Genomic DNA, 25516 nt, shown 5'->3' with positions numbered 1-25516 from the left:
TGTATATAAAATTTTTATTCTTGTGAGACAGGGTCTTGCTCTGTTGCCTGGTCTAGAGTGCAGTGGCATCATTATAGCTCACTGCAACCTTAAACTCCTGGATTCAAGTGATCCTCTTGCCTCAGCCTCCCAAGTAGCTGGGACTACAGGTGCATACCACCACACCCAGCAAATTTTTCTATTTTTTTGTAGAGATGGGGTCTCAAGCTGATCTCAAACTCTTGGCCTCAAGCTATCCTTGTGCCTCGGCCTCCCAAAGTGCTGGAATTTCAGGTGTGAGCCACCACACCTGGCTTCAGTTCTTTATATTTCTTAGAGTTCCATACTGTTAGCCTGTGTAGAAGATGGAAAGCAAACTTAAAATTTTTTTCTAGAAGGAACTTTAAATTAGTAGAACATAGTTTTCCTTCTGGTTTGCCAGCCAAATTAAATTGATAATTAGCTAGATATAGTTTGCAGGACATCTTTTCACATTTATTTTTATCGGGTAGCTATTTAAGGAATTCAGTGGAAACTCACTCAAAAATCAAGGATAAATATAATCTGAAGAGCATGATGTTTTCTTTAAAGAATGTAGAGTAATTTATTTAAAATGTGGAATCATTAGATTGTTTAGATAAGCTAAGAAAAATTAGTATCTGAATCAGATGGAAAATTACTGTTGCACACAGGATACAATGTTATTTTAGTAATAAAGTTAAATTGTTAGGCTTACTGGTATTAGTGTTGCTAAGACTCTCATCCCTTACATGTCCAGTTTTAAGTAACTTATAAAAGTGGAACATAAATGCACAGCATGTTTTAAGATAGTATTATTTCAGTTTTTGAAGATTGTTTGACCATGAAACCCATTAATAGTGACGTTTTGCTTTTCTTTTCTTCTCCAAAGGTTTAGGTTATGCTGATGTTGAGAACCGCGTACCTTGTAAGCCAGAGACAGTTATGAGAATTGCCAGCATCAGCAAAAGCCTCACCATGGTTGCTCTTGCCAAATTATGGGAGGCAGGGAAACTGGATCTTGATATTCCGGTACAACATTATGTTCCTGAATTCCCGGAAAAGGAATATGAAGGTGAAAAGGTAGTGAAGTTCACATTTTGTTTTCTTAATGGCATGTTAAATGGTTTATGCTGGAATTTATATTTAAAATGTTTCATAGGATTCTTTGGTTTTGTTTTTAGTTGTAATTAACAGATTCAGTTTCTTTTTTTTTTTAGTCCAAATTATAATTGGATAGGTATTTTTCTGAAATTTGAAACTAAGGATTTGTACATGACATTTTCCCAGCAGCAGTCCAAAATGGAAAATATTACTGAGGCATTATTCCAAAGCTACTAACTTTTTATTATACAGTTTAATATTATAATTGGATTTTCATGTTTTTATAATTAGGTTTCTGTCACAACAAGATTACTCATTTCCCATTTAAGTGGAATTCGTCATTATGAAAAGGACATGAAAAAGGTGAAAGAAGAGAAAGCTTATAAAGCCTTGAAGATGATGAAAGAGATGGTAGCATCTGACCAAGAAAAAGAAGGCAAAAGTAACGAAAAAAATGACTTTGCTAAAGCTAAGACAGAGCAGGATAATGAAGCCAAATGCCGGAATTCAAAACCTGGCAAGAAAAAAAATGATTTTGAACAAGGAGAATTATACTTGAAAGAAAAATTTGAAAATTCAATTGAATCCCTAAGATTATTTAAAAATGATCCTTTGTTCTTTAAACCTGGTGAGTGTTAATTCCTTCTCTTAACAAAATTGTCATTATTGAAGGGTTAATTTTCAGGAAATACAAAATGATACCATCTTGCAGCACATTCAGTGAGGTTGATGATTGTGGTATGGCCAGCGCAATACTTGCCCTTTTGTCTGTAGTTCCTAACAAAGCCTAGCATCCAGGGAGACAGTTGTTTAAATTTAGCCTCGTTGTAGGCTACCCAGTCATTTAGAGGATTCTCAGTATCAAGATATGCAATTATGAAAATTATGGAGAAATGTTAGAATAATAGTTCTCCAAATAAAACTTTGACCAAAGTGTACATGATAAAGTATTGCTAATATTTTAGAATTTAGTTAGAATTAAATTGGCAACTTATTTTGTACCTTCATTTCTTAAAGAAATGAGTAATCATCAACTTAATTTTATTTCCCCAAAAGCTGATCTATAAAAATAATTATCTTCATTTTTGTATATTTGAATATGGTACATATTGAAACCACTTTAAGTTCTTTAAATTTACCATAAATATATGTATTTTTATTCATTTTCATTTTAAGAATTGTTTTTACTGTGAATAGATATTATGTAGATATAACTAATGGGAGCAAAGAACATAATAATGCATTTTGTTTTAAAAAATAAAGTTCTTGAGACGGGAGGATTGTTTGAGTTCAGGATTTCAAGATCAGTCAGAACAAGAGTGAGACCTCATCTCTACTAAAAATAGAAAAATTAGCTGGGCATCATGTCACGGACCTGTAGTCTCAGCTACTCTGGAGGTTAAGGCAGGAGGATAGCTTGAGCCCAGGAGTTTGAGGTTGCAATGAGCTACAATGATGCCATTGCACTATACCTGGGGCAACAGAGTAAGACTCTGTCTCAAAAACAAAAAAAGAAAAGGAAACTGAACTCCCTTCCTCACTCCCCTCTTCGTAATAAATAAATAAATAAAGTTCTTATCCATTTTTAGTACAGATCATATAATTTTAAGTTTTCAGAATCCAATATGATATAGTGATATATTTGAAACAATATCTAGAAATATGTATTTGTATTTAAATATGTATTTTACACAAGGGGTTTTTAGGTCTACATATATTTTATTAAAATAAGAACTGTGCACCTATTTATGCCTTAAACATGGGTAGAAAGTATATGAAAAACTTCTACCCAAATTTGGATTTCTTCCCCTTCCTGTTTTATTGTTAGTTTGAAGGATTTTTGTTTCATTTTGTTTTGAGGTAGGATTTATTTGCTTATTTCATTATCAGAGAATGGAGCAGAGTCATGTGAAATTTTAAGTATACTAATCATCATTTTATTCTTGTGTTAAAGACATGGAATGAATAAGCAGGGCCTTTGTAAAGTTAACTAAATTTGTTGATGTATCATCCATAATCTTTTTCTAAATGCTGAAGTAAAATACTGCAGTTTTAAAGATATGCCAATTTTCAGTGGGAAAAATATTTTACATATTTTTGAATAATAATCAAGCATTTTCTTTTTTTCCCCCTTGCAATGATGTCTCAAGGTAGTCAGTTTTTGTATTCAACTTTTGGCTATACCCTACTGGCAGCCATAGTAGAAAGAGCTTCAGGATATAAATATTTGGACTATATGCAGAAAATATTCCATGACTTGGATATGCTGACAACTGTACAGGAAGAAAATGAGCCAGTGATTTACAATAGAGCAAGGTAAACAAATACCTTTTGGTGTGTGCAGCTATATCTCATCCTAACTCTGTGTTTTCGATTAAAAGTCAATTTTCCTTGTTTCCATTCCAAAATCAACTTGCCACATTATGAGAGCTTTTCTACATATTTATTTTTTTATCTATAAATTGAGGGAAATAAAACATGTTTGTAAAGTTCCTCAAGACCTTCAATGAAAGACAGCAATAATAATTCAAGCACGTGAATAATTAAACCAAACGTGCACCCATCATGGGCATCTGTAATTTGCTCTTTAATCATTCGTTTTCTTATGTTTTAGCTAATGCTTTGTTTGTTTACATTTTGTTGTCTTTTAATTGTTTTAATATTTATTTATTTATTTATTTAATATTTATCTGGGCGAGGTGGCTCATGTCTGAAATCCCAACTACTTGGGAGGCTGAGGTAGGAGGATCACTTGAGGCCAGGAATTGGAGACCAGCCTGGGCAATATAGCAAAACCCTGTCTCAAAAGAAAAAAAATTTTTTTAATTTTTTTTTTATAAAGAAAGAATTTCATACTTACCAGAAAAATTGCAGAATAATACTAAGAATTCACATACACTCTTAATCCAGATTTCCCTAATGTTATCATTTTATTACATTTGCATTATCTATCTGTATGTTATTTTCTTCTGAACCATTTGTAAATAAGTTGTAGACATGGTACCCCTTTACCCATAAGTACTTAAATTTTTATTTTCTAAAAGCAAGGACATTCAGGAAATTAACACACAATGCATTTATCAAATCTATACACCTGATTCAAATTTTTTCAATTGTTCCAATAATGTCCTTTTATAGCATAAGAAAAGAAAAATTTTTTCTGGTCCAGGATCCCACATTGCATTTAGTTGTCATGTCTCTCAGAAGTCACATGATGTCAGCTTGTCCTATTATTGGTGATAGTGTTTTAATCTCTTTTTGATCATGCCTGTCAGGTTTTTCCTCTGTAAAGTTACTATTTTTCTCTTTTTATTAACAACTATATTTTGGGGAGATACTTTGAGACAATGTAAAAATCCTCTTTCTCATCAAATTTTCTACTACTTTTAGCATCCATTGATGATTCACGACTGAATCAGTTATTACAGTGTTAGTTGCCAAATGGTGATTTTCTAGTTCCACACTTCATTCTATATTTGTTAGCTGGCATTCTATTATAAGAAAGTGCTTTTCCTTCTCCTTTATTTATTTATACATTTATTCATACCAGTATGCACTCATGGATTCTTATTTTAGTTAATGAGTTATAATCTGTCATTATCATTATTTAATATCTTGCTTTTAAAATATTAAGCAGATGGGGTGCAGTGGCTCATGCCTTTAATCCCAGCACTCTGGGAGGCTAAGGTGGGAGGATTGCTTGAGGCCAGGTGTTTGGGCAACATAGTGAGACCCCATCCCTATATAAAATTTTTTAAATTATCTGGGCTTGGCGCATGCCTGTAGTCCTAGCTGCTCTGGAATCTGAGGCAGAAGGATTGCTTGAGCCCAGGATTTCGAGGCTGCAGTTAGCTATGATTGTGCCATGGCACTCCAACACTCCAGCTCTTAGCAACAGAGTGAGTCCCTTTCTCGTAAAAAAAATGAAGCATAGATAGATATTAAATTAAAATGATTCGTTATTAGGTTGCTTACCTATATGTATATATTTTTAATAAATTTATGTTTGATTTTGTGTGTTAATAGTCAATATCAAAATGCTCTTCTGATTTAGATTATGTAGACCCATTAGTAAGAATAATTAATTAATTTTTGGTATATTATAAAAATATTAAGTGCTATCTAACTAAAATAATTGAACATTTAAAAAATATCTGGGTTTAAAGGACTATTTTATAGTTAGGCATCCTTAGGCACTTTTAAATTATAAGGATTAAGATTTAAAACATGTAAGCCATAGTTTCTCTCAGTTTTCTTTTACAACTTTTAAATCGAAAATATCAAGTTAAAGTTACTTATATACATTTGAATTGGGTGTTCAGACAAATCCTAAGCAAATTGCTTAAGGAGATTTTAATATAATTTATGGAGAGGCTTCAGAACACTTTGATAAATTAACTTGATTTTTTTATCCTTAGGAGAGAAAAATGCTATGATTTTAGATAATTTCATATTTGACTCATTTACCACTATAATAGAAAAGAGCTTAGCCAGCTTTTTAGCCTTTAAAAAATTTTAAATTTAGTTTATGCTTTGTCTTATGGAGGGATTTTCTATGATTGGAGTTTTAGTTACTGATTTAGTTACTAATCTAAAATAATTCAAGCACAACTATATGAAAATGCTAAAAAATGTAAGTGTTCAGTTGAGATGAGACAGGATTAAAATAATGTAAACCAAACACGTAAGGATTCTTTGAACTGGTCTACTTCAAAAGCACACATGGAAGTATTCAAATTTTTTAATTATTTCATTAGATTTTTAAAATTTGAGCTTATAGAGAAAATTTTGAGACTCCAGAAAATGAAAAAGAAAAAATTTAAGTTGAACACAGTGTTAATAAATGCAGTAAAGAGTTACGTTACCTTTTAAAGCAATTTCGCGTTTCATTATTACAGGAAAAAGTATTTGAAAAGCAAATACTTGGTAACTTTAAAAAAAAAAACTAATTCAGAAAGAGCAAAGAGAGAATACTTATGAAAGGGTAGTTATGTCAAATGTTAGGAAATGAGTCAGGAGTTTATAAGCTGAATTGTCTTTCTAAAGAAAGTGATGAAATGGTGGCTTTTTGGGGGAGCGGATTATTTTAGTTTAATGTTCCTATCCCCACATTAATTTTATTCAATCTTTTGTTGTATTTAGTTAAATTATCATTTTAAATTTACCAGCTTATTTAAAAGGATTAAATATGCATTGCAAATAAGTCTATGGCCTAACAGAGATTTTGGCAACCTAAAAGAAATCAGGTTAATTTTTTAAATGGCATGTGGTTCTCAACCACTTCAGATCTTTGTTAATTATTTTTAGGTCTAGCATTATATTGTACCAGAAGCATAAGAAAAAAATGACGAATACCAGAGGTTCCCTAGTAAAAGATTCTCTAGTAAAGATGGCATAGATGCCTGACCATATTTTGATTTAGATCTACGCATTTGAAAATGAATATCTAGATCTATATGTAAGGGGAAGAAGTACATCATGTGTACTCATGGAGCCTCTTTTCTAAACTGGAAATTAAGGCTCTATGAATGTACAGACTGCACATCAGATATCATTTGCTGTTGTCTTATTGAGTGACTGATTTGTGACTTGCACTGAAATCAAAATATGGCATATGAGGGTGAGTTAATTTCATTTTATTTCCCATTATTTGAAAAAAGGCAGTGAGTTTCCATTTCTAGTGTTAAGGGTCCCTATCAGCTCTGGGATTTGGGGGGGATTTGGATTTTGGTGTTTTTTTGTTGTTTTTTGTGTTTTAGACTTAGTAGTACCCAATGATTCTAAAGGGGTAGTTGATTCATTTCAGTTAGATTAAATGGGCTGCTGAAATAAAATAGGGCACTAAAAGAAGGAGGAAATATTGTTACCTAGGAAAATATTCTGTCCATTTTCTTTGTCTTTATTTTATTTGACACAGTATGTATTTGGGCCTCTAAAACTCAACTCTGATTCTTTTTTGGTAATAATTAGTTTAAAGGAATTTAAAGGCACTAGCTTTTTGGGGGAATTCGGGGAGTAAAAGGAATCTTTTCAAGGATATGTACAAAAAAACCTTAAAGCAAAACTTAATAAATGCGTATGTTTCTATTCATTTGCTTTACGGTACCATTTTACAGTAAATAAAATGTTTCCAGCTTTGTCTTTTAGTCTACTGATTTCTTGGGTGTAATCATAAATCTGTTTATAATATCTTGACTAAGTCTTTTTAGAGTTATTATATTCCCAAGAGTAAATATTTATCTTCTTTATCATTTCTCTCTGTATGTGTGTGTTTAAAATAGTGCCATCTTGTGTCTGTCACTCATTTAAAGTATTTCCCCAGAATCCTACCTCACAATACTACTTAAATTTCTTTGGTTAGAATTTTAGCCATAAGGACACACTTAACTGTAAGGGAGGCAAGGGAATTTTAGTTTTTAACTGGGTACATGGTTGTCCTGAATAAAATCAGGGTTTTCTTAAATGGAAGAATAGAAACAATTGATTCTGTATAGGCAAATAAACTTTCTAACTTTTTAAGCTAACACCCACAGGGGAGTGGAGTGAATGTGCTTGCCACTGAAAGATACTCAATTTGTTGATTGGGGGAAATCCTTAGTCAATGCCTTAAGATATGACTAGACCTTGGTCACATTTTCCATGTTTAGTACAATGTTTGCAACAAAAATCTCTAATTTTATAATTGAATGGGACCAAAACCAAATAAAATGAATGTTTTCTGAAGTTTCCTGTTTTTTTGACAGTATAGATTTGGCCTTTACCTTCTATTTATTTTCTAGAGTGTCTTCCATAATAAAGAATTATTCCTTGTCTAGCTCCTTTTTATGCCTTTAGATCAGCAGTCTCCAACCTTTTTGACACCAGGGACTGGCTTCATGGAAGACAATCCTTCCATGGATGGGGGGTGGGGAGGTGGGGTGGCTGAGAGACCTGGGGGTTGGGGACCACTTTAGATGATAGACTCTACTAGTAGTTCAATCCAAATGTTAATGCTAAATGCTAAAGTGGGATTAGTTTTTTATATGTTTTAAATTGTTTTTAAACTTCTCATAGCAATAAAATACAAAGTGATAAGTCTTTACAAAGGTATTTAAGAAGCATTTTAAAAATAAAAGTATTTTAAATTTCTAAGTATATTTCTGTGGTTATATAATGTTCTGGAGCACAATCTGGAGATTCTTAAAGCTGCTTGTCATCTGGCATCATTCCTTCAGTTATTCAGTTAAAAAGATGTCCCAGTAACTTCCTCAGGAACTTGTGTCTATATTCCATCCTTTTAAGCAGAAATTTCCTAGGAATCTGAAATAGTAAAGTTTATCATTCTGCTGAACAAAATTATTTTCATGAAAAGCTACTAATTTGTCTGCTGTGAAAAGGAACCAAGAGATTAAAATCTAGAATTCGCCTCCTTAAAGTTTAGAATTCAAATCATTTTATATTTAAAGGAGGAATGACTGAGGAGTTCTGGTGTCCAGTCATAATATAAGTGGTTTGAAATGCCTTACTATTAAACGAAAGTTATGCAAAGCTGATTACTAGTCAAAAACATTGGTATTTCCGGTTTACGAGCTTGGAGTTCATTTTAAGAAACATATTTCTCAGTGAGAAAATGTGTTTCTGTTGTATGACTTAGTTTAGATTTAATTTTACTTGAGTGGCTGGAATTATAAGTATAATCAGAGTTAAGATAGAAAGTAAGGATGGCTTAAAATTTGGGAGTGGTGATAGGAACAGAAGAGAAAAGGGTAAGACACCACGCAGAGATTGAATAAATAGGTTTTAGCATCTTACTGGATGTAAAAGATGAGGGCAAGAGAGTCATCAAAGGTTTTATAATAAGGCTTTAATGGAGAGAAGAAATATGACAAGAAGAGATTAGTTTTAGACATGTTGATTTTGAGACATGAGAAAATCACATATTGAGCTGTTGGTTCTCAAAAGTGCATATTAAGACCCCCTGTAGACTTAAAAAAAAAAAAGTTCTTGCTCTCTTTCCCAGGCTGGAGTGCCATGGTGCAATCATAGCTCACTGCAGCCTAAAACTCCTGGGCTCAAGCAATCCTCCCACCTCAGCCTCCTGAATAAGGAAGACTACAGACACATGCCACTAGCTGATTTTTTTTGGTAGAGATGGGGTCTTCTGATGTTGCCCGGGCAACCCCTGGCCTCAAACAATCCTCCTGGCTTGGCCTCCTAAAGTGTTGGGATTACCAGCATGAAGCACTGTGCCTGGCCTTTTTTTTTTTTTTTTTTTTGAGACAGAGTCTCACTCTTGTCACTGGGCTAGAGTGCAGTAGTGTCATCCTAGCTCACTGCAACCTCCAGCTCCTGGGCTCAAGCGATCCTTCTGCCTCAGTCTCACCAGTAGCTGGGACCAAAGGCACACATTACTGATCCCAGCTAATTTTTCTATTTTTAGTAGAGACTGGGTCTCACTCTTGCTCAGGCTGTTCTTGAACTCCTGAGCTCAAGTGATCTTCCTGCCTCAGCCTCCCAGAGTGCTAGGATTACAGGCGTGAGCCACTGAGCCCTCCCTTTTTTTTTTTTAATCTTCAGTCTGCATACCTGTGGCCGCCCCTTTCCTAACTGCCAACCTTACTTCACCCAATATTTTGTCTTGGGCTTTTAGTGGACATACAAGAATCTTGAAAAAAGAGGAGTTATTTTTCAAACTGTATGTGCCCATAGCCCCTCCAAAATTATGAATTTGGAAAGGAGGAGGCTCACAAATTGTTCTAATAAACATCATTTCTGGGCCAGGCGCGGTGGCTGGCCGGGCGCGGTGGCTCACGCCTGTAATCCTAGCTCTCTGGGAGGCCGAGGTGGGCGGATTGTTTGAGCTCAGGAGTTCGAAACCAGCCTGAGCAAGAGCGAGACCCTGTCTCTACTAAAAATAGAAAGAAATTAATTGGACAACTAAAAATACATAGAAAAAAATTAGCCGGGCATGGTGGCACATGCCTGTAGTCCCAGCTACTCGGGAGGCTGAGGCAGGAGGATCGCTTGAGCCCAGGAGTTTGAGGTTGCTGTGAGCTAGGATGATGCCACGGCACTCTAGCCCAGGCAACACAGTGAGACTCTGTCTCAAAAAAAAAAAAAAAACATCATTTCTGTCATTCTCCCAAACCAAATTTGAGAATTACTAATGTTAGTAGAAAACCCAACTGTAGATATGGAGCAGGGGTTGTGGTGCAGATGCAGATTTGCAGTTATCTCCATAGAAGAGAAGAGCTGGTATAACTGGAGCCACTTAATGTTGGAGGGGTACAGGGAATCACAGGATTGAGAAATAGAAGAGAGAGCTCAAAGAGAAGAATGGCCTGAGAGGAGAGCCAGGAAGTACTGGTTAACAGTGCTACAGGGGATAAGTCCGTGGAGGACTGTAAAAGGGGAATTAGAAGATCCTTGATAACCCACAAGAGAGCTGCTTAGTAGTGATGGGGAACACCAGCCAGATTTTAAGGGGTTGAAGAATGAATGGAGAGACTGAGTACATGGAAACAGCAGGTATGAACTATTTCATGTAGTTCAGCAGTAAATGGAGAGAAAAGACTGATAGCTGGAAGCTGTATGTAGCAAGGATATTTTTTTCCCCTTGGAGGAAACTTAAACATTTCGTAAAACTAAGGTGAAGGAGTCAAAGTTCTTAGCATGGCACAGAAGGTCTTTTGTGATCTGTCCTCTGTCCCCTATCTCATGTCTACTCCTCCAGTGTTACTTCTTGCCACTTAATCCTCTCAAGCTCTCTGCTTCAGCCAAACTAAACTACTTTGCTCCCCAGTCTGAGCTGCCATTCCAGCAATACTCACTCTCACTGGTGCTCAGGATTCCTCACATCCATCTTGCTGGTAATTCTACAGCCTGTTATTCAAAGTGTAGTCCAGGACATCACCTGGGAGCAGAATTTTGGGCCCCTCCCTAGACCTGCTGAAGCAGGTTTTTTTAAGAGATAGAATCTTGCTCTGTCACCCAGGCTAGAGTGTAGTGATGCTATCACAGCTCCCTGCAGCCTTTAACTCCTGGATTCAGGTAGTCCTACTGCTGCCTCCTGAGTAGCTGGGACTATAGGTGCATGCCACCATGCCTAGCTAGTTTTTTTATTTTTCACTTTTTGTGGAGATGGAGTCTTGCTGTGTTGCCCAGGCTGGTCTTGAACTCTTGGTCTCAAGCAGTCCTTTTGCCTCAGCCTCCCAAAGTGCTGGGATGACAGGCGTGAGCCACCATGCCTGTCCAGAATCTGCATTTTAACAAAATTCCTAGATCATTCATATGGTGCTTTGAAATTTAAATATTATCCAACAGTACCATTAGCCCTTGGAGAACAGCCATAGTGTATGGTTTTACTTGTCTCTCCGACGCTGTGCAAGATGTCTTCATTAAATGTTTAGCCAACAAATGTTTTCATTTATTTAACATGTTTAATGAGGACTGACTGTGTGGCAGGTACTGTTTTAGGTAGAGAAGTCATCAGTGAACAGGACAATAAGGTTCTTGCCCTTCCAAAACTTACATTCTATGGGAAGAGACAGACTAACATGTAAACAAATAACTTAAGCAAGAATTTCAGATATTGATATGAAGAAAATAAATGGAATAGATGGAATAGAAAGAAAAAGAGAGTGGGTGTGGGGGAATCCATTTAAAATACATTATTTTAGGCCATGCCAGTTGAGCAGAGGCATGAATGATGAAGAAAGCTAGCTTGCCTTCTTGCAAATACAGAAATAAGTCTGGCATGAAAAAAGCAAGGTGGTGTAAGTGATGAGATCAAAGAAGTGAGCAGGAGCTAAATAATATTGGACGGTGAGTCTCAATGCTGTAAACCCACTGCCCCTTAATTTAACAAATATGTCATAATGCCTTCTTTAATATCCTGAAATAAAAGTCAGCTAATATAACCTACACTCAGTATTCCAATTGCAGTATAAAGAAGAAAAAGGAATGTACTTTTTAATAAATAATAGATATTGCATTATGTTTAAGTTTACTCATGACATTATAAGACATAAAGTCAGATGTAACCTAATACATAAAGGCATTGTAAATGTGTAAATGCAAACTGATACACCTGGATTTATTGGTGTTTCAACTCATACCCTTGGTGACAAACTCTGGGTAAAGTTTTGAGCAAAATAAAGTGCAATCTTTCTTTTATTTTCACAGTGGTTACATTTCAAGAAAAATTCATGGTAGAGTAAATATGAGCAAAAAGTGCTTGTCTTTATAATACAGACAGGGTTCTAGGCTCAGCTATTTATAAACATATTTTTTTCTTATGTGAACATCTGATGGAATAGTTAAAGGTCTTGCAGGATATGGGAGAATGCATCATTGTGTGGGACTTTGCCATACATCACAGGACATTTAGACATTTAGGACCCTTGGGCCTGTATCCACTAAACGTCAGTAACAGCCCTCTAATAATTGTGATAACTAAAAAAGCCTCCAAAAAATTCCCTTAGGGAGTTGACACTACTTCAGTGAGGACCACTGATTATGCTGTAGGCCGTAGTAAGAACTTTGGCTTTTATCCCCATTGCAGTGGTAACCACTGGAGAGTTTCAAATGGATGGAAGAAGGGGGAGACATAATCTGTGGCTTATGAGTGGAGAATGGACTTTAAGAGAGAAAATAATCTAGGAAGTATAACTGGTAGAGCAAGGTTTTAGAAGGAAAACAAGGCAATCAAAGATGCAAGTAGTGGAATTAGTTGTTAAAACAATAGGAAAACTTCTTAAGCGACTGGAGAAAAGAAAGTGTATGATGATGTAAATACATTTTGAGGTAAAGATGTGAATTTATAGCTCACTTTGGATGGCCTCAATCTTCTCAGTAAAACAAAGGATATGATTATGTGCTGCCTGGGCCTGACTGAGGTAGAGGATTGAGGGGGGAAGGGGTGGGACTGTTACCAAGAATGTACCAGGAATAACCAGGAGAAGAATGAAAGGATTTAATGACAGCAGTAAAGACTCACAGCGAGAGTATGAAGTGATGTCATTCGTTTACACTCTTTGTTTTATGGATTTCTGCAGGTAAGGAACCCAGGATAGAGGTATCTAGATTTGTTCAGGGTTGGTGGATTGGTGTAGAGTAAGGTCGGAAGAGTGAGGAACCCAAAGGTGCTAACGAGATCACAGCTGAAACAGCTGAGAGGGCTGATGGTGCACAGGTCAGGCTAGCAGACAAAGAGCAGGTAAAACAGTGGGAACTCAAAGACCCGAGAAAATAGGGAAGAAGCAAGGAAAATAGATGGAGGTGACGGTGAGGGCAGAGAGCGGGTTCAGTTGGAGAGCTGGCAGGATTAGAAGTCATTGCCATAGGAAGAAATTTCTGAGTCTGAGATTTAGAGATAAAACAGTTTAATGTGATGGTGAGATTCAGGCATGGCAGTGCTTATGAGTAGCCACGGTAAAATGACCATTCTAGGTGAGGCGGTCAGCAAACTGAAAACCTAAGAGCACCACTTTATTATGAACCTTGAAAGAAAGGATCCTCGTGAGTGAAGTTTCATTTGTTGTTTAATTATTTTGTGATTAAATTTCATTAACTCCTCAGACTAAAATAGAAACCTCATGAGGCAAGGTACTTTGTGTGTGTGTGTCTCTCTCTCTCTCTTTTTTTTAACAATTTATCCTAGCATCAAAACAGTACCTGGCCCAGCCTGGGCAACATAGCACGACCCCTATCTCCATAAAGAATTTAAAAATTAGCTGGGCATGGTTCTACCCACCTGTAGTCCCAGCAACTCAGGAAGCTGAAGTGGGAGGATCACTTGAGTCCAGGAGTTTGAAGTTGCAGTGAGCTATGATCATGCCATGGCACTCCAGCGTGGGTGACACAGCAAGACTCTGTCTCTAAAAATAAAAATAAAAATAAACAAACAGTACCTGGCACATAGTAAGTGCTCCATCAATAATTGTTGACTGCATGAACAAATAATATAACTATCATTTAAGTACCTACCAGAAATATGAAAAGTGCTTTATACATATATTCCTAATTCTGCAAAGTAGGCATTTTTATCCATTTTACAAATTTGGATGCTGAAGCAGAGTGGCAGTATAGAATAGGGATGCCAGATTGCCTAGGTTTAAATCCAACTCTGCCTCTTACAAGCTGTGTGACCTTCGATAAGTTGTTTATACTCTGTGCCTCAGTTTCCTAATCTGTAAAATAGGGGTTTATAATAGTGCCTACCTCCTAACATTGTTATAAGAATAAATTATTTCATATTTACATAGTTAGTGCCTAGAACGTGGTAAAAACTGTTTGTATGTGTTTAATTTTTTTTTTTTTTTGAGGTGGTATCTTGCTCTGTCACCCAGGCTGCAGTGCAGTGGCATCATCATAGCTCACTGCAGCACCAAGCTCCTGGGCTCAAACAATCCTCCCACCTCAGCCTCCAAAAGTGCTGGGATTATAGGCGTGAGCCACCAAGCCCCTGTGTGTGTTTTTAATCAAATAAAATAAACATAGCTAGTAAGGGTGAGAGTTGGGATTCAAACTGAGGTTTGCTAACTTCAGCCTTTCTCTACACCAAGAAAATACCACATCATGTCATTATACATGATACTTATGTGGTATTGTTACCTGAGAAATCTAGTCTTTTTACAAATATTAACCTTATTCCTAAACATCCCAATGTGCTCACTTTGGGTTATAAAATTCACTCGTGGCACATGATTCAACATTAAGCCCAAGGACTAGGCATATCTATGAAATGATAGATGTTTCTCCATACACACAGGGCAAATATATCATGTGTAATATTAATGCATTTTTGCCGATATTAAAAGTTTAGTGCACTCAGCAGGGACAAGCTACCTTCCTCAGTTATCTGTGTGTCATTAGGATCTGAATCATACTGAATATTAGTCATTAGTTTATAGTTTCTGAGAATGTATGATCACTACGTTGAAATACAGTCTGTCTCATACACACGTTTTCCTATCATGTGTAAAGTCAAAAATGAACTATGAAAATTTTAATTCCCATTCTTATTTCATTTTAGATTTTATGTTTACAATAAAAAGAGACGTCTTGTCAACACACCTTACGTGGATAACTCCTATAAATGGGCTGGTGGTGGATTTCTGTCTACAGTGGGTGACCTTCTGAAATTTGGAAATGCAATGCTGTATGGTTACCAAGTTGGGCTGTTTAAGGACTCAAATGAAAATCTCTTACCTGGATACCTCAAACCAGAAACAATGGTTATGATTTGGACACCTGTCCCTAACACAGAGATGTCCTGGGATAAAGAGGGTAAATACGCAATGGCATGGGGTGTCGTGGAAAAGAAGCAAATATACGGTTCCTGCAGGAAGCAGCGGCATTATGTCTCGCATACTGGAGGGGCAGTGGGCGCCAGCAGTGTCCTGCTGGTCCTTCCTGAAGAACTGGACACAGAGGCTGTAAACAACAAGGTTCCTCCAAGAGGAATAATTGTTTCTATCATATGTAACATGCAGTCTGTTGGTCTCAATAGCACTGCTTTAAAAATTGCCCTTGAATTTGATAAAGACAGATCAGACTGATACCTTACAGGTGCAAAATGAGCTATTTTGGCTTTTTGAAACCTTAAAGTTCCAAAATACATGAGACTTTTAAGAACAAATTTGTAATAGAGGGTAACTGAATGCAGAGAATTATGTACCTCTAATTGCTTAATTTTATAACTGTCTTTTATTGTAGAATTAATTCTTTATACTCAGGGAAGTATCCATGTTGTTTTTACTTTTTGCAGAAAGTCTTAACTCTTGAAATAAAATATTCTGATAAAAATATGTACTTTCCGAATGTATAATATAGGGAAAATCTCATTCAACAAGAGCCTCCAAATATTATCCTTTTGGTATGACAGGAGAATCAAGACTATGAGAAATGGTATGTTAGTTATCTATTGCATCTTAAAAGAACAAACATTTATCATCTCACAGTTTCTGAGGCTCAGGAATTCAGGAGTAGTATAGCTGGGTGGATCTGGCGCAGTCTCTAATGAGGTTGCAGACAGGGTGTTACAGTCATCTAAATGATTCTCTAAGCCTGGAGGAAATGTTTCCAAGATGCTTACTTGCATGACTGGGGTCAAGTCAGTCCTCTGGTTGGTGGGTGGCAAGAGACCTCAGTTGGTCACCATGTAGACCTCTCTATGGGGCTGTTTGAGTATCTTAATGTTATGGCAGTTGGCTTTCCCCAGAGCAAGTGATGAGAGAGAGGAAGACAGAACCAGGCAGAAGTCGCTCTGTTATAAGCTAGACTCAAGTCACATACCATCACATCTGCCATGTTCTGCGGGTCACATGGGACCTGACCAAGGTTGGAGGGATTACACAGATTGCGAATATCATCAGGATGTGGGGATCATTGGGGGTCAACTTAGAAGCTGGCTACCACAGTCTGACCTCTGGTCCCCAATGATTTATTTCCTTCCCACATACAAAAATACACTTACCTCTTCCCAAGTCCTCCTGAAGTTTCATCCCATTATAGCATCAGCTCAAACCTCAGTATCTTAGCATCTAAATCAGGTCCAAGAGTGAATGAGGCTCCTTGGGGTTAGTTCCTAAAGTACGGCATCGCAGGTACAGTTCCTCTTGATCTTAAGATCTGTGAACTTTAGACAAGTTATTTGCCCCTCTCATGTGCAACATACAGTGACACAACAGATACAGGATAATTGCTATTCTATTATACCCTCCTGTTCAAACAGTGGAGAAATGGAAGACATACAGGAGTCCATGGCAAATCTGAAATTCAATCAGACATAAGTTGGCAGCTCCTTGATTATTATTCAAGGCTTGGAAATAATTCTTGGCTCCTGGCTATATTCTCTGGGCTCTTGATTCTGCCCTCTGAGATTATTTTTTCATGAAAGGAAACCGTGTGTTTCAGCTTTGTGGCTTTCTCAGCCTACTTTCTGCTTGTAGAAGTTTGGGGGTCCAAGATCCAAAGGCCTCTTTGTACTGTCTCTGTCCTTTCAGTCTAGGTTAGCAGTGTTTCTGCCAATATAAATTTTTTTAATGTTATGGGTATCCTGTGAATCTTATTGGAGTTTATGCCATAGACAAAAGGCACACCCAAAAATCTCTTAAAATAAGCCCGTCTCTAACTTGGAATTCTCCTGAGACAATTGTAGAAAATACTTAAGCTAATAATCTATTAATAATGTGCTCTATTGTTGAAATAATTCTCTGAGGCACCATCTTGGTTCTTTTTGAAGTCTTAAGAAATGATTTTATAGCCACACTCTCCATGTCATCTTTAGACCTTGTTTTCCTGGAAGTGCCCTAGCTTTTATCTTTGCCTTGAAGACATTTCTTTTTTTTTTTCTTTTTGTGCATGGCTATGCATGTATATTAATTTTAGTATTATTTGCCATTTGAAGCGTCAGGAATTTTTTAAAACCCTCAATTATCCATTCTTTTTTGTTTAATAATCCTTCCTTTAGCTTATCTCTCTCATGCATGTTAGTATAAGCATCAAGAAGAATCCAGGAGGCACATTCAACAATGTGTCTGGAAATCCCCCCAGCAAGATTACCCAGTTCATTATGTACATTTTCTACTTCCTAAGTTATTGCAGGTGACAGCATTGCTAAACTTTCTGCCGCTACAAGAATCCCTTTTCCTCCCATCTCCAATCAAATTTCCCTTCCTTTTTCTTTTCTTTTTTTTTTTTTTTTTTTGGTAGAGACAGGGTCTCATTCTATTGCCCAGGCTGGGGTGCAGTGGTGTGATCATAGCTCACTGCAACCTCAAACTCCTGGGCTCAAGCGATCCTCCCCCTTCAGCCTCCTGAGTAGCTGGGACTGCAGGCATAAGGCACCACACCTGGCTAGATTTTTCTTACTTTCCCTAAGTCCACACTTGCAGCCTCCTCAAAGGCCATCATACTACTAAACAGTTTATTCAAGGTTCTTCGGGTTTTTATTAACACACTCTTCAAAGACCTCTCAACTTCCACCCAGTGCTCTGTTCCAAGTATGCACATGCACACACACACACATATATGATCTATATATATACATGATATAATTTACAGTTCACATACCATAAAACTCACCCTTTAAAGTATATAATTCGGTGGTTTTTAGAATATTCACAAGATTGTGCACCTATTACCACTATTCAATTCAAGAACATTTTCACCTAGAGAAGAAACCACCTTATACCCATTAGCTTTCGCTCCCAATTCCTCCCTCCTTCCAACCCTCTGCTTTCCCCTCGGATTTGCCCATTATGGACATTTCATATAAATGGTGTCATACAATATGTGGACTTTTGTGTCTTGAGCTTTTTCACTTAGTATAGTGTGTATTAATTATCTATTGCTGCATAACAAATTACCCCAAAACTCATTATCTCACAGTTCCTGTGTTTCAGAAGTTTGGGAACACCTTAGCTGGTGGTTCTAGCTCAGGCTTTCTTGTGAGGTTGCAGACAAGATGTCAGCAGGGACTTCAGTCACCTGAAGGCTTGACTGGGGCCGAAGAATCTGATTCCAAGATCGCTCACCCATGCAGCGATAGGCAAGAGGCCTCTGTTACTTGCTGGCTTTTGGCAAGAGGTCTCAATTTCTCACCACATGGGCCTCTCCATAGGTCTGCTTGACTGTGCTATGGCTTCCCTCAGAGCAAGAGATTAAAGAGAGAACCAGACAAAAGCCACAGTATCTTTTATAATCTAGCCTTGGAAGTAATATGTCACCACGTATGCCAAATTTTGTCAGTCACAGAGACCCACCCCAATTCAGTGTGGCAGAGGACTATGCAAAGGAATGGAGACTGGCTTCATGGATGGCTTATCGTAGTTTTGACATTTTGGGGAATTTTGTTGTAGCAGCCATGGATTATGTATACTGGAGATTACCAGTGTGCCACTGAATTCAGGAAAATTCAAAAAGAAATCAAAGTGTTTATACACTCTAATAAAAGAAGGGTTTTCTATAGTTCTGAGTTCTAAGTCTGTTTCTTCACTTTCCACTTTAATCTATAAAAGTAAATAGATGAATATCTCTGTTCGGTTGAAGTATAAAGAGAGCAGCTCCCGAAAACAGATCCATTTTATCTCCTGTTTCTCTCTGGCTCTCCTGATCTGTAGGTCTTATATTCATGTTTGTCAGATTTTCAACCGATGCACTCTGATAAATATAAAAGTGTCATGCCTTTCATTGTGTTATTTGAAATTTTAAATAGGTGTTAAATTATTGTGACTAAAAGCAAAAATCAAATTGCTGATAATTTTAAAAAATTTTTGATATTGAAAGATACATCCTTTTAATTTAATCATGTGATAGCAAAGTAAGCTTTTGAACCTTTGCACAGAGACCACAGAATGAAAGACCAACTGCCTGGTGCCACGGAACAGGTGGCATCTAAACTGGGAGAGAGGGATGAGGGAAGAACATTGGACCCCAGCGAGAAGGACGGTAGGGCTGAACTACAGGGACAGGTGGATCCGCAAGTGTGAAGAGCTCTGTGAATTTAGAGACTGTTTTTTATGAACAAGGCGCTTGCTTCAGACTAGTTGTTTTTAATCTTTTTTAGGATTCTCGTTGAAGCTCTGAGAAGAGCCATGAACCTTCTCGGAAAACGAGCCAATATACAAATATCAAGGGGCACAGACCCCCAATTAAGAATTCTTGTTTGGATAGTTTTGCCATAATAACTTCTATTCTTTTCTCACCCAATACTGTTAGAAACAGTATTGATAAATTCCCACATCTCCCAAAATGCTGTCTCTGGTGTGGCTGATCCTTAATATAATATCATGGGGGAAGAAAAGAGAATTTGACTCAGTCTCTTGTGTTTCTGTTATTTTCTCTGGAATTTACAACATGTCAAGGTGATCATTGGCTACAAATGATTTGCTTTACTTTTCTTGTTTTAAATTGATCTCCTGTTTTGTGAAACTAAAAAAAAAAAAAAAAATCTACACCTAGAAAAATACATGACAGATATCCATATCCCAATACCTAGGATTTAAAATGGTAACATTTAGTCAAATTTTCTTCATTAAAAAACAAATATAACAGATAAAGCTTAAGACTCCTTTAACTACCACCCAAAATCCCACTCCATTTGCCCAGCAAGCAAATGCTGTCAGTAGTTGGTGTATATCCTCCCAGTTCATTGTTTAATACTTTCACAGCAGTATAATGTATCCATGTCTGATACATAGTATTAATTTGTACTATTTACATTTATACAAATAGTATCATAGTATACATGTTTTCTATGTTCCCTTAAATTTAACATTGTTTTTATGATCTGGCCAACTTGATACATATAAATCCAGTTTATTGTAACTTTTATAAAATATTGTGTTCATCACTATATCGCATTGCACTATCCATTCTCTTATTTATGGATTTGTTTTACTATTATAGGCAATGCTGTAAGGAACATACTTTTCTTGGGTTGAATCTTATGAAATTGCTGTTTTTATAGGTCAAAGCGCTTGAAGATGGACAATTTTATATAGTTGAACCTAATTATCTCATTTGTATACCAACAGTTTAACATCTGACTTTTAATTTTTGACTATACAATGGATGAAATGGTATCTGATATTGTTTTTATTTGCACTTACCTATTGTTAACGAAGTTAAACATATTTTCATGTGTTCATCAGCCATTTGTATTTCCTCTAATGTAAGTTTTCCACTTAGAATCTGTGCTCATCAGACCAGAGAACATAAAGCATTTCTTTAAGAATTGATTGTGGATGTGTTCATGGATTAGGCAGTAAATAAACTTAGTAAGTATTGGAGTTCTCCCAAAGTGTAGCAAAGTCTTTATAGGCCACAATTTTCCCCCATTATGCATGCAACTTTGCAGCGTGATTTTGCTGTTCTTTTCATCCAAAGGTGGAGTGTTTCTCCACTTCCTTGAATCTCAGTTTGCAATGTGACTTGCTTTTTGACCCATAGAATGTGGTGGAAATGATGCTGCATAAGCCCCAGCATTTAAGCTTTAAGAGGCCTTCAACTTCCATCTTTCACCCTCTGAGAACACTATCTCAAGGCTGCCATGTAAGGAAGCCAGACTAGCTTACTGGAAGATGGGAGGCCACATGGAGGAGACTTTAGATGCCCCAGCCGACAGCTAGCACGAGCTGCCAGATGTAACTGAAGCCATCTTGGACCTTCCAATCCAGTTGAGCCTCTAGCTAAAGGCAGCTGAATGAGTGAACCTAGGTGAGACTAGCAGAATAACCAACCAACCCATATTATGAGAAATAATAAATCATTATTTTAAGCCACTAAATTTGGGGGTGGCTTGTTTTGCAGCAATAGTTAACATAACTATGCTCCAGCATGGTAGTAAGGTGGGCAAATGATTTTAGGGAAAAAACAGAAATTGAAAGTACTTAATTTTGAATAGACATGAGCCTTTTTTTCTTAAACACACACACACACACACACACACACACACACACACAAACAGTGCACTTACTATGTGAAAGGCATTGGGCTAAGCACTTTCTATATGTTGTCTCATTTTATCTTCAACACAACACTATTAAGTAGAAAATATTATCCTTATTTTTCCCAAGGTCAAAAACCATTATCCAGAACTTGTTTCAAACCCACATATATCTGACTCTAAAGCTTGTTTTAATCATTATCCTGCCTTCTCATAAAAAAAAAAAAAAAAAAACCATCTCTAAAAATTTACCTATCCAATAAAAGTCACACTTAATGGCATACAATTTTATTGATGCAGTGTTTGGGGAAAAAATTTTAAGTCACATAAAATGAGTGAAAATAAATATATATTGGAATTTTAATTAGTAAATCTGGCTGCAAATAAAGAAAATTATATAACTTTTAAATTAATACAAAGACAAGACAAAGGTGACATAGTAGAGTCACGCTCTTACATACCCCCTCTGTTCTAAATATATAGCATGATATATAAAATAAGAAACGAGAAAATTAAGAAGACCTTCACAGACACAAAACACTGGATAGGGCTGAAGCTGAGGGTGCTGGGCTCTAGGTTTAGTAGCAGCTCCAATTTCTGTTCCTACAGAATAACTGAGACTAAAATTGCTTCCCTAAGAAAAACTTAAAATGTAAGCTTTTAACTAAATTCGACAGGACTATTCTTCCTAAGTATTTTCTAAGGTGAGGTTTTGCTAGGCATGAAAATAATAGCAGAGCTGGTACAGCAGGGAGGAAGTGAGTCAGAATACGTACAGCAGAAATAAGCAGAAAACTTGCCATTCGGCATCCCCTTTGAAATAAGATTCAAAGGCTATTTAAGTGTGGATCAATAGTGAACACTATGACTTGATATAATTCTTCCTGCCTAGAGTTGTGAAAATGTAGCTCTAAGATCCTAAAAAGGTACAAGGCAAGATCATTATTCTATAAAATTTATCCTTTTCATTGTAAAATGTCATAACGAACTTGAATCCTTCCAGACAGACTGAAGGTTTTTTCCCATTGAAAAGTACAACACTTTGGGAAGCCAAAGCAGGAGGATCACCTGAGGCCAGGATTTCGAGGCTGCAGTGAGCTATGATCATGCTACTGCACTCCAGCTAGTTAAAAAAAATATATATATATGAATTACAAAGACATAATTTCCAGAATCTATGGGGTACAACTTTACAACTTTGTATTCTGTGGTAGGCAGAATAATGACTTTCTAAAGATGTACACACCCTAATCCCTAGCACCTATGAATATGTTATCTCACATAACAAAAAGGATCCATTTTGGACTTCTGACCTCCAGAATTACAAATGTGTGCTGTTTTAAGCCACTACATTTGTGGTAACTAGTTACAGCAGCAATAGGAAACTATATCCCAACTATCGTTAGCCATATTTCTAATATGGGGATTTCTTTTTTAAAGAAAAAGCAAATGAGAAGGAATTCTAGGAACACAGCTTATTCTGGCTTCTTTCCATTCCAAAACTCCTTGGTAATCAGGTATACAAATTAGAGTAACAATGATACATACGTGACAACCATCAAAATGGCAAAAAATTTAGAGATTAATACTCATTAATGGAAGAGATGGAGAAGGGGAAGAATATTTTCAGATGTTGCTGGTGGAAAACAATCTGGCATCATCTGTTAAAATTAAAAACACTTTTCCAATCAGCAATCTCACTTCTGGAAATCCATCCCACAGAAATAAAAGGATGATTATTAAAGACATATTTAAATATATTTATGGCACCATTGATTATAGTGGGAAAAAAATAGAAACTAAGTACCCATCAACAGGATAATGATGAATAAATTATGGTACTTCCATACCATGGACTATTATGCCCCATTAAAAAGAATTAGAGGGCCAGGCATGGTGGTGGCTGACACCTGTAATTTCAGTGCTTTAGGAGGCTGAGGTGGGAGAATTGCTTGAGCTCAGGAGTTCAAGACCAGCCTGCGTAACAAAGTGAGACCCTGTCTCTACAAAAAATAAAAATAAATAAATAAAAAGAATTAGCGAATGAAGTTGGACCCCTGCCTCATACAATATGCAAAAATTAATTAAAAATGGATTAAGAACTAAAACTATAAAACTCTTAGAAGAAAACATAAGCATAAATTTTCATGACCTTGGATTAGGCAATGGTTTCTTAGATATGACACAAAAAATATAAGCAACAAAGGAAAAAACAGATACATTAGACTTCACAAAAATTAAATGTTTGTGTTTCAAAGGACAAAAGGTGAAAAGGCAATCCATAGAATGGAAGAACATATTTGCAAGTAAATATATAAGGGACTGGCGTCTAGAATATATAAAGAACTTTGACAACTCAACAATAAAAAGATAAACAACCCAATTAAAAAACGGGCAAAGGATCTCAATAGATATTTCTCCAAAGAAGATATACAAATGGCCAACAAACACATGAAAAGATGCTCAATATCGTTAATCACTAGGGAAATACAAATCAAAGCCACAGTGAGGTTTTGTGGTTTTGATATGATTTGCAACCATACTCTAGGATGGCTATAATCAAACAGACAGACAATGCCAAGTGTTGGAGAGGATGTAGAGAAATCTGAACCCTTGTGCACTGCTGGTAGGAATGTAAAATGCTGCAACAGGCAATTCCTCAAAAAGTTAAACATAGAATACTCTATGACCTAGCAATTCCACTCTTTGGTAATATACCAAAGAGAATTTAAAATATATGTCCACACAAAATGTTCATATCAGCATTATTCATAGTAGCTGAAAGGTGAAAACAATCCAAATGTTTATCAAACAAAATGTTGTTATATATTCCTTTGTTTTGTGTTTTTTTTTTACACTCCAGGCTGGAGTGCAGTGGCTCGATCTATCATAGCTCATTGCAACCTCAAAGTACTGGGCTTAAGCAATCCTCCCACCTCAGCCTTCAAAGTAACTGAAACTACAGGTGTGTACCACCACCACGCCTAGATAATTTTTAAAAATTTTGATTTTGGTCTCCAGTTCCTGGCCTCAAGTGATCCTCCCGCCTCAGCCTCCCAAAATGCTGAGATTACAGGTGTGAGCCACTGCACCCGGCCTATATTCTTACAATAGAATAGTATTCAATCATAAAAAGGAATGAAGTACTTATTGAAATATGCTATACAGCATGGATAGCCCTTGAAAGCACAATGCTAAGTGAAAGATACAGAAGGCCACATATTATATGATTCCATTTATTTGAAATATCCAGAAGAGGCACATCCATGGAGACATAAAGTAGATTAGTGGCTGCCAAGGGCTGGGGGAGGGAAGAATGAAGAGTCAATAATAATGTCTATGGAGTTTCTTTTTGGGGTGATGAAAATGGTCTGGGATTAGATAGTGGTGATGGTTGCACAACCTTGGAAATATATTAGAAACTACTGATTTTTACATTTTTATAAAAAGTTGAATTTTATGGTATCCAAATTAAATCTCAAAAAAAAGAGAAAACTTTGTCAGATGACCTACAGGGGCAACCAGACACAAAACCATTTGTCATCCATCTAATCAGGTCAGAAGCCAACAATTTAATTTTACTTTTAGCTATCTCTATGTGACTGGGTTTTCCATTTATGTAAGGTTTCCTTCATTTTTTTACATTAAAAAATGAAGTCAACATAATCAGTAAATAATAATGTGCATTGCTGACTCTGAAGTTTGGGGAAGTTCTATTTAGCATTTTTCAAACCCAGTAATACTGTCTAAGTGAAGTAAAACTTAATACACTGTTTGAGTTCTCAATGCCAAGTATCTCTGTAACTTGATCCTTAGATGTGTTCTTTAAGTACAATACTCTTTTAATACTATTCCCAAGGAAATTTTCAGGGGCTTGCCCCCTAGATTAGTTCTTATAGGTTTTTCTTTTTTTTTTTGAGACAGAGTCTCACTCTGTTGCCTGGGCTAGAGTGCCGTGGCATCAGCCTAGCTCACAGCAACCTC

The 25516-nt window shown here is 36.4% G+C and overlaps 1 protein-coding gene across 1 annotated transcript in view; it reads left to right on the top strand.

The window, feature by feature from the left end:
- Nucleotides 1-15888, top strand: part of LACTB (lactamase, beta) — an 18520-nt gene extending 2632 nt beyond the window's left edge. The window contains exons 3-6 of the mRNA XM_012645040.1: nucleotides 890-1080; nucleotides 1393-1729; nucleotides 3252-3417; nucleotides 15116-15888. Coding sequence (XP_012500494.1) covers nucleotides 890-1080; nucleotides 1393-1729; nucleotides 3252-3417; nucleotides 15116-15641 — 1220 coding nt within the window. The 3' untranslated portion in view covers nucleotides 15642-15888. The remainder of the gene's footprint in view (nucleotides 1-889; nucleotides 1081-1392; nucleotides 1730-3251; nucleotides 3418-15115) is intronic.
- Nucleotides 15889-25516: the final 9628 nt, after the last annotated feature.

The sequence above is a fragment of the Propithecus coquereli genome, unplaced genomic scaffold (assembly GCF_000956105.1).
Source record: "Propithecus coquereli isolate 6110/MARCELLA unplaced genomic scaffold, Pcoq_1.0 Scaffold224, whole genome shotgun sequence".
NCBI classification, from domain to species: Eukaryota; Metazoa; Chordata; class Mammalia; order Primates; family Indriidae; genus Propithecus; species Propithecus coquereli.
The sequence above is the reverse complement of the archived record's forward strand: the minus strand, read 5'-3'. Positions and strand labels throughout refer to the sequence as shown.